We start from the raw sequence: 10,804 nt of genomic DNA on the forward strand, positions 1-10,804 counted from the left end.
CAGTTCAGTTTGGGCTTTTCCGAACAGATAAAAGACTCCCTGGTGCAATACCCAATCCTAGCTACACTGGAGAGTCTAATGCAATTGGTCATTAAAATTGACCACAGATTTAAAGAGAGAAAAGCTGAGAGGGTTACTACCGTTTCCTCATGCTCTTTTCTGCTGCACCTTTTGAAACCACTGAACCCATGCAGCTAGGTGCTTCTCGCCTCACTTCGCAAGAGAAAACCCGGAGACGTACCTTAGGCCTTTGTCTATATTGTGGCAACAGGGGCCATCTCCTCCAAAGCTGTCCCAATAAGTCAGACAAGTCAGGAAAAGAACAGGCCTAGAGAATGTGGAAGAGGTTTATCTAGGTCTGCAAATTATATCTTCCAAGAATACACTCCTGGTTCCTGCGGTAATTTCCTTTGGTTCACAATCTACATCTGTCTCTGCCTTCCTAGACAGCGGTGCTACAGGGAATTTTCTGGACCTGGATTTCACCTGTTCATTGGGGATTCCTGCCATTAAGCTTGAAAGGACCACCATCCAGGTCACTATCTGTGGCCTGGATGGTGGTCCTTTACCAGGCGAAAATATGTTCACAGACACCACTGTTGCAGATTACCATGGGGGCGCTACATTCTGAAGCCATGTCCTTTTATCTTATTAATTGTTATTCTGTTCCGGTGATCCTGGGGCAGCCCTGGCTGCAGCTCCACAGTCCAGTCATTGATTGGAACAAGGGAGACATCAATCACTGGACTCCTTCTTGTTCTTCATCCTGCTTATCTGTGCCTGTTTGTCTGCTCCAGGTTCCTCTGGATCAGCTGCCATTACCCTACCATGAGTTTCGAGATGTATTCTCTAAGCAGGCAGCTGACGCGCTACCTCCTCATCGTGATTACGATTTCGCTATTGACCTAGTTCCTGGCTCTAAACTCCCTAAAGGGAGATTATACTCCCTCTTGGTACCAGAAACGCAGGCCATGGAGGATTATATTAAGGAGAATTTTAAAAAGGGCCTTATTAGGCCATCTAAATCCCCGGTAGGAGCTGGGTTCTTCTTTGTGTCTAAGAAGGACGGTTCTCTAAGACCCTGTATTGACTTCCGTGGGTTAAATAAAATCACCGTCAGAATTACCTACCCACTTCCGCTCATATTGTTCCTTTTTGAACAACTCAGAAGTGCTTCAGTGTTCACCAAGATCGATCTACAAGGAGCATACAACCTTATACGTATCAGGAATGGGGACAAATTGAAGACCGCATTCAACACCCACTCAGGTCACTATAAGTACCTGGTCATGCCTTTTGGTTTATGCAACGCACCTGCTGTCTTCCAGGATTTAATTAAAGTTGTTCTATGAGAGTTCTTAGGACGCTTTGTTGTGGTATACCTGGATGACATCCTGATCTATTCTTCATTCGTGGACCAACACCGCCTTCACGTGAAACAGGTCCTTTCTAAACTTTGGCAGCATCAACTCTTTGTCAAGCTGGAAAAGTGTGAATTGGAGGTCCAAAAGGTCTAATTTCTAGAATATACTATCTCCACGGATGGTTTCTTTATGGATCCCAGCAAGGTTCAAGCAGTCTTAGATTTAGTACGCCCAACCAATCTGAAGGCCATTCAAAGATTCCTGGGCTTTGCAAATTATTACCGGAGGTTTGCTCATTCCTTCTCTGACCTGATAGCTCCTCTTACTGCCCTAACCCATAAAGGGGCCGATGCCGCTAATTGGGCCTCTGATACTATAGCCTCTTTTGAAGCCCTGAAGTCTGCCTTTGCCTCTGCTCCAGTCTTAAGACACTCCAATCCTGAATTACCTTTCGTCATTGAAGTGGATGCCTCTGATAGAGGTGCTGGTGCTGTCCTGTCCCATAAAGACCCTCAGGATTATAAATTGCACCCATGTGCTTACTTCTCACGGAAATTCTCACCTGCTGAAAGAAATTATGATGTGGGCAATCGAGAACTGTTAGCAATAGAATGGGCGTTTGAAGGATGGCAGCACTGGCTGCAGGGTGCTGTTCATGTTATCTCCGTGCTCACAGATCACAAAAATGTGTTATTTATGGAATCTGCCAAACGTCTAAATTCCAGACAAGCACGCTGGGCCTTGTTTTTTACCCGCTTCAATTCTATTATTACTTACAAACATGGTTCCAAGAATGTTATAGCGGATGCACTCTCCCTCAGCTTTATTTCCTCTCACACTCCACCCATTGATCCGCTTCCTATTTTTCCTTCATCCTCAATTCATATGGGATTGACCCATAATTTGGGTGCTGCTCTCCACCATTGCCAAAGAATCGCCCCTCCTGAGACTCCCTTGGGTAAATTGTTTGTACCAGTCCATCTCAGGAAGGCTGTACTATCTGAAGCTCATGACAGCAAAATTGTTGGACATCCTGGAGTTTTCAAAACCACTGAAGTCCTCCTGCGCACAGTTTGGTGGCCCTCTTTGACCGCAGATGTTAAAGAGTCTGTACTCTCTTGTAGAGATTGTGCTAGAAACAAGTCTATCAGAAGCTCTCCGTCCGGTCAACTTATGCCTTTGTCTACTCCAAGTAAACCTTGGTCACATCTGTCAATGGATTTAATTGTGGATTTACCCTGGTCATCCGGTCACAATACAATCTGTGTGGTGGTAGATCGATTTAGCAAGATGGCCCACTTTATCGCTTTGGTAGGTCTACCAAATGCTCAAACTCTGGCGTCACTATTTATTCGCCATATGTTCTGCCTCCATGGTCTGCCTGAAGATATTGTTTCTGACCGTTGGTCTCAGTCCATCGCTCAATTTTGGAGGTCTTTCTGCACCCGCCTTGGCATCAACATCAGTCTGTCATCTGCCTATCATGCACAGTCAAACGGACAGACAGAAAGAGTCAATCAGTCATTGGAACAATTCCTCCGATTAAATATTTCCAAATTTCATAACAATTGGTCTTCTTTACTTCCGTGGGATGAATTTGCCTATAAAAACTCTTAACATTTTTCCACCCGCACATCTCCATTCTTTTGCAACTATGGCCTTCCTCCCAGGTCTAATTCTCTTTCGTCAATCAACCCTTCTGGTTCTCCTGGGGTATGCCAAACAGCCTCCAGTCTCAGAATTATTTGGAAGAAGGTCTATTCCGCCCTGCTTTAGGCCTCCTTTTGGTCAAATTTTTTTGCAGATCGTCATCGCAGGAACTGTTCTCTTAAAGTGGGAGACAAAGTCTGGCTGTCCACCCGGAATATTAGGCTCAAACAACCCTGCAAGAAATTGGAACCTAGGTCCATTGGACCCTTTTCTATTGTAAAAATGGGAATTCTGTTGCCTTCAGGCTGAAGCTTTCACCTTCATTGAGAATCCCTAATACGTTGCATTGTTCCCTCTTGAAACCTGTTGTCTCGTCCACCAAGTTTGAAACTCATGAACCATCTAAGTTTCGACCAGTCAATGTGCATGGTTCTCATGAATTTATTGTGGAGTAAAAGTCCAGAGGCAAACCCACTTCCTGGTGCAGTGGAAGGGCTAAGGCCCAGAAGAATGCTCTTGGATTCTTCAGAAGCCCCTGCACGCTAACAAACTTTTAAAAAAATTCTTTAAACAATTCCCTGGAAAACCTGGATGTCTGGGTTCCTTGACCCCTCCTCAAGGAAGGGGTACTGTTATAGGCTTGAGGCACCGCAGCGACTCACTGTGCCCACAGGACGCGTCCCAGCCTTCTCCATGATGACAAGGATGTCACCTCCTGTTTTCACCCCAGCCGTTGCCTAGACAATGGTCGGGACACTGTAACTTGTAGCGATTGTAGCTTGTAGTGATTTAACAGTGGAAGCTTCTCTCCCTATGGCTGCTAAGGTCCTTTCTTTTGTGACAAGCTGCTCAGGAACAGGATGGGATGGGATGTTCTATATGTGGGAAAGAATTACTCCCAGACCAGCCACATTTCTACCATAAAACCTTGTTTAACTTTTAAAAGTCATCATAAATCTTTGCGATCCATCAGGTTTTGCCACCAAGAAAATGGTTCTTGACCATTTACTCTAAAACTTCTCACATTAATTTGTACAGGCAATGTAGAAAATCAAAGGTGCCCAGTTTTTTTCATTATTTTTTTGGTATTCAATTATTTCCTAAAGGGAAATGTATGATTGTTCAGTGATTTCCTTGTATTTGTGTGCCAGTGCAGTATGGAATATAAATCTGTCCCATATTTGGATAATTGAATCTGTCACCTTTATTGGTAGCCCGGGCTGTTATAATGCATTTACTTGGTTTATAGGGTGGATGTGTCCCCCACTGTGTGTGTTTACTTTCTAATTGTTTGAATGATAAAAGTAGGTCTGTATAGAACTTTGTGTTTGCTGCAAATGCTTACACATAAGGTGGACAGTGATATCATAAAGTGTGGGGAGATTCATTTGTCATCTGGTAATGAAACTTGCATGCTGCCCTACAGGAGCAGAACACATTTAAAAATTTGGGTGTGGGTCTGGCAATGCCGATCCACCGTCACCTCTGTGCCTCGTAGTGACCTCACCCTGTGCAGTGGTGGTAGTTTTGTCACTGCTCCCATACATGTTACTATAATTGGTTCTGAAATGTTAGTGATAGCCCATGGGTCTTGTCAGGTGATGGGAACTGATTAATTATATTCTTGACTCTCTGACACAGCATTCAGTATCTGTGCTTTCTGCTGAATGCGCTAACACACAAGCATGAGGTTAAGACGAAATATAACAAGGTGCTCTGGTCATAGTAAAACTCACCTTGAGAATTAGAGGGAGAACTGGTCCAAACACTGCAATTGTTCTTCTTTTTCTGTGACTCATATGTGAATAGTCACCTCATTGTAGTGACAACTAAGGCAATGAATGAACATGAAAATAGAGAGACTTCTTTACAAAATGTACTCGATGTGTACCACTAAACCCTGGATTTGCAAAGGAATTGAATATCTTGAAGTGTACCTAGCTTTTCTGAGAAGCAGAAAAATTTAAAAAATGCGCACTGTGGCAAAGCGTAAGCATCACATCAGGGGCCTGATTCAGCAAGGCACGCGTACTGAGCACAACTTGCGTTTAGTATTAAACGCACGTATTTAGGCTTTGCGCACTCCCGAATTTACTAAGGCACGGATCTTAAGATACGTGTGCTGTTGAAATAAGGTGTAGATCTGATGTACTCTATTGCACAACACACGGCACCGCAAAAGAACGCACAGGGTAAAAAAAATATTGAATTAATGTCACCTGTTAACAATATAGGCACTATCTCTGGTGAAACAGGTGTTTTCGCAGCAGTCAGAACTTCTCCCTATGTATCAAGCCCTCTCACACATGCGCATATCCCCCTCATATTGGCCCTGCGAAGTGATAAGTTAAAACATATGCTCTGGCCAGTATAGTTAATAAATTAAAGTGATAAATAGGATTAATAAATTGGACTAAAAATCAATGAAACATGGTACCAATGTAACATCTATACTTCCATGTGAGGCTGTAGCTTAGGAATCAGTAATAAAAAATATGCTTGCCCTGTGATCCACTCTATTAGCACACATCTTTTGGTAAAGTAAATAAAAATATAGCAACATTGTTTTTCTGTCTAACGTAAAACTGTTCAATAAAAGTAAATTCATTTTCTTGCAACATACTCCATTCTGAGACTAAATCAAATCATATGTGGAACAAGGTTGTTGCCACTTTTCATCTTTATTCCTATGTAGTTCAAAGAGCACAGTTGTGCTGAGTTCTGGTGATTTTCATGGCATTGGACAACATAATCAATGCTGTGATAACTGCATGAGCAGCAAGCAATTTGACTATGGTCATTTACATGAATATGAACAGACAGTGAGCATAATAGGCAGTCTGCCCCTAGCTAAACATGTTTAAAGAGAGATAATGAGAGGTACATATTGTAAAAAGAGAAAACAACAGACATTTAAATAGAAGTATAATTGTACAATTTTCATGGAAAACAGACTACAGCTTATAGCTCAGTGATTATGAACTTTGAATTATTAAGAGACCAAAGTCTGAAAAACTGTACAAGTTTTTTAGGCAACTTTGCCTATTTGTCTCCCATTATCCAGACACAAACATTAGATCAAAAGCTGGTTGCAGAGGATTAAGGAAATATTTTGCTTACAGTGGTACAGAAACTGCATGAAAATTGTAAACATTATGTAAAAATCAAAAACATTTGATTTAAGTTTCAGTTAAAAAAAAGGGAGAAGAGAGAGGTGAGTGTGGCAATTCTGATAATGTAAAATTCTCTGCATTTTAGTTATTTCGAGCCAGTGAATTCACATCCAGGTTTTTTTTTTGGCTTAGAATTCTCAATGAGCAGATAGTCGTTCATCTCATGAAGTCTCGGGTTTGTTGAAAAGGCATATTGGTCTGTGCCAGGGTTGTAGATTTTGAGGGCAAGAGGCTGATCCATGCATTCTCAACACTTTTTTATTTATTATGTATCTTTCTCCTGTAAGAAAATTAATAATCAGTTACTAGTGGTATACAACATATATTCTCTGTGCAGCATAATATGGTGGCACTAAACTAATAAAAAAAATAAAATATATTTACGTTTTATTCTATTGATTGTGGTAGAGTTGGGCCACTAAGCTTGGTTTAAAAAAATTAAGGTGCAGTAGGGGACAATTTAAACATTTTGAAGCCAAGCCTCAATTTCATCATTTTTTTCTCTTCACATGTTGTAGGATCTATTTGCTTTTCAAAATGGAGGGAAGTGGTTATATTAGGCCCCTCGAATGGAAAACATTTTCTGTTTATAGTGGGTTACAAGGTTAAAATCCAGTCAATCCAGAGGATTTTTTTTAGCCAAACCTATGTGAGGAATACGATCATTGTGTATGATTGACAAACCAGTTGGCTTCTCAGCTGACAGCCTTGGGATAATTCACATTCATTTTAAAATGTAAGTTTATCAACAGTCTGAATTTGTAATGGCCATACATTTTCAGGTAACATTTGTGGTAGGCTGAATGGATCTTATTCTTTGGAAATGTATTTTTATTGTTATTATTAATATTAATAATAATTCTTATAAAGCAGCTACGTATTTCACAGCTCTGTATATGGCAGTGGCAATGATACAAATAGATTATATACACTCACATGAAACACAAGAAAAAGATGTCTCTGTCCAAATGAATGTAAAATCTAAGAGATGTGAGGGACAATTGACACATAAGGTAGCAGAATATCATTCGTCGCTGTTGGTGGGGAAAGTTTGTTTGCTACTATAAGCAGAAGCATTTACAGACACCAATATTAAAGCAACTATTGGCATTTTGTGCATCTTGCTGTGGTATGGTTGAAATAGGGAAAGTTGACATAGTCATTGTAGAAATCTAAACAGTCAGCAACTGGCAACTAGACTGTCCTTCACATTTATTTTAACCAAACCACCTTCTTCTTTTTTTGGTCCTGGAGAAGGCTTTTGCTTTTGTGTTATATGGGTACTCAAGTTAGGTGCCAAGTAAATGAAATAAAAACCAAGAGCCCTCGCTACACCCGTATTCTCCTTTTTTCTAAATTTATTTTTTTATTAAATGATGGGTGTTTGTGTCTCTTATCATCTTGGTTGATACATTCTTCTATTCTCAATTTGTGGTTATCCGCCAACGCAGAGTAGCTTTCTGAACGGTGTTTATGCATTGTTCTCACTGCTTAAAATAGAGCCAGTACACTTAGTGCTCATGATCACAGATGAGTAATCCTTGACATAACCCTATTTTAGCATGATGACATTCCTCAGCATCGCTTTGTAATTTGCCACTAACTTCACAATTTGTTAGCTGTTTTATATATATGAGATGATTATTTGGGATGAGCTAATCATAAGAGAGCCATCTCTATCATCTGGATGCCAGTTGGATATTTTTTCATCTCTAAGAGGGAACACATTTAAATGAAACTACCTCTAATTTTTCAATCAATATTCCCCAACATTATTCATGTTTTTGCTTCTACGGGCCTGATTCATCAAGGAAAGTTAAGAAAAAGTAAGTAAGGCAAAACCATATTGTATTGGAGGGGGAGGTATATTTAAAATGTGATGGCAGATTTATAGTTGGGGTAGGACATGTCCTAGATCAACTATAAATTTCAGTGTACAAATAAGCTATCAAGTATTTGGGTGCTACATGAAAAAAACAGCCAGTATTTTCCTTATGTGCAAAATAATACTCATTTGAATCCCTTGCATTGTAACATGGTTTTGTCCAGAAAACTTGAGTAAGAAAACTTACTAAATGTTTTGCTTACTTTCCTTAATGAATCAGGCCCTATATGATAGGATGTGAAGAAAATGTATGTAAACTAATTTGTTTTCTTTAGCACTATATATAACTGTAATGTTTAGAGCTGCAACATTGTGAATGGGGAATAAAGAGGATTAAAAGAACCCAGGTTGCCAGCTTTCAAAATACACTTGTTACATATTGGCTGAAATTTGTAGCACAAGTACATAGTTTAGCAACGACCTTTAATACATGCATATCTCTAACATCAAAGACAGCAGAAATAATCATAACTATAATTGGCATATGTGATTAAAAAAAACCTCTAACAGATATGTTGTATATTTAAAGAGTAAAGCGTATATTAACATGTTTACATGCAACTGGATTATGTGAATATAATATATTTCTTTCTTTTTTTATAAATTTTTAAAGTGCCTTGTATTTGAAGATGCCCCAAATGGAGTTGAAGCAGCACTGGCAGCTGGAACGCAAGTGGTGATGGTCCCCGATGAAAATTTAAATCGAGAGCTAACGAAGAGAGCAACTTTAGTGCTTAAATCTCTGACGGAATTTAAACCAGAATTATTTGGTTTGCCACCTTATGAATAAAATATAAATGCATTTCAGTTAATTGTGTGACATTCCCTTTAAATAAATAATTGATAGATGCATTTCAAGGTATAGCTGTTTAAATAAAGAAACACATCCTTGGTCATATTGTTTTTTAGCTTTCTTAGTGTGGAATCGTGATCATGTACATTCTGGATATACATCTTTTTAGAGCCACTATACTAAAGGAGGGTCAAAATAGTAATATACTAGTGCAGTGTTCCGCAAACACAGTCCTCAGGTTCCCCTAACAGTGCATGTTTTCCATATCTCTTTGCTGGAGCATTTTGAAAATCCACAAGTGATATAATTATTTCACTTGTGACCTGGAAAACCTGCACTGTTAGGGGTCCCTGAGCACTGGGATTGGTAAACACTGCACTAGTGAATGAGAAGGTCACCTACAATACAAATCCATGACTAACAAGAGTCGGCAGAGTTCTTTAGAAAATGAACCACAGTAACAGTAATTTACAAACCAAGAAAAAGTACAGACCTGCACTGCTTCTGTAAGTGCACTGTTGTGTCTACTTGTCTTTCTAGTATTTCAAGATGCAACGCCCACTTCACTGGAGCTGCCCTTGAAAAATCAACCTATATCTGACTTACACCTAACTAGAGATGGTCACTGACCCCCGTGTTTTGGTTTTGGATTCGGTTTTGGATCTGGATTACCGTCGTGTTTTGGTTTTGGTTTTGGTTTTGCAAAACCGCCATTGCGTGTTTTGGTTTTGGTTTTGGTTTTGTTTGGTTTTGTTTTGCAATTTGTTATAAAAATTACATTTATTGGTGCTAAAATAACATAATTTAGGTATTATTTTGTAGCTACATTATTATTAACCTCAGTAACACTAATTTCCAGTCATTTTTTATTCAATTTTGAACACCTCCTATGTCACAATATGATTTTCATACACTTGAAAAGAAAAATTGCTGCAGTTCTTGCCAGTGATAACAAAAAGGCCATTGTCATGCCTGGGCATAAGACCAAAAATCCACCTCTTAAGTGTGGAATTATTTTTACACGAATCCTGGCAAGAGTTGTCTATCCATTTGTAACATTTTGAAAGCCACACTCAGTAGAGGTAGGGACCTTAACCATCTGGGATCCTCATCCATGTTTCGTCATTTTTCAGCGAGTTATTGGCAAACTGTTGGGAAAATCAGAAACTTTGGTTAAAAAAAAATTAACAACAAGCATTCCAGCATAATCTACCTCCCTTCTCTCATCTACATCCCAGCACCTGCAATCTTCCCCCCCAACAATTGGCAAGTAAACAATCCTCTGCAAGAGGAAGCAAGAATGAAACCTGTCACCCAGTCGCAAAGCGGATCACAGACGCCCTGGGTACTATGCTAGCGTTAGATCTGTGTCCAATGTCCACTATTAATACAGTTGGTTTAAGACATTTAATTGAGGTGTTATGTCCCTGTTAGCAAATGTCATCACTATACCATTTTACTAGAAAAGCTTATTCTCTCCTGTACCGGAAAGTTCCTAAAAATGTCATTATTGGGTGACAAAATGGTATTCTACCCACTGTACACTTAACCACAGATATGTGTACAAGCGGAACTGGGCAAACAAAAGATTATATGACTGTGAAAGCCCACTGGGTTGGTCTTTCGCCTTCCCCAGCATGGACAGCAGCAGCATGTACCCAGGTGCATCACATTTTTGAGAAGTAGGCTACTCTGTGTATCAGCAGCTTCACTAAGAGGCATACAGCTGACAAACTGTTCCAAAAACTAAGGGATGTCATTGAAAGATGGCTAATCCTGCTTGGAGTCTCCTGAGGATATGTCATTTCTGATTACGACCCCAATATTGGTCCAGCATTACAGCGGGGCTGAATTCCATCACATTTCCTGTTTTGCACACACTATCAACTTGGTGTTACAGAACTTTTGAAAAATGACATGCAGGAGATGCTGTTTGTGT

At 39.8% G+C, this 10,804-nt stretch overlaps 1 protein-coding gene across 1 annotated transcript in view; it reads left to right on the top strand.

Moving 5' to 3' along the window:
* PUDP (pseudouridine 5'-phosphatase) overlaps nt 1-8,968 on the top strand; it is a 179,697-nt gene extending 170,729 nt beyond the window's left edge. The window contains exon 4 of the mRNA XM_075196471.1: nt 8,686-8,968. Coding sequence (XP_075052572.1) covers nt 8,686-8,862 — 177 coding nt within the window. The 3' untranslated portion in view covers nt 8,863-8,968. The remainder of the gene's footprint in view (nt 1-8,685) is intronic.
* Nucleotides 8,969-10,804: the final 1,836 nt, after the last annotated feature.

Source organism: Mixophyes fleayi, chromosome 2 (genome assembly GCF_038048845.1).
Source record: "Mixophyes fleayi isolate aMixFle1 chromosome 2, aMixFle1.hap1, whole genome shotgun sequence".
In the NCBI taxonomy this organism is placed as follows: domain Eukaryota; kingdom Metazoa; phylum Chordata; class Amphibia; order Anura; family Limnodynastidae; genus Mixophyes; species Mixophyes fleayi.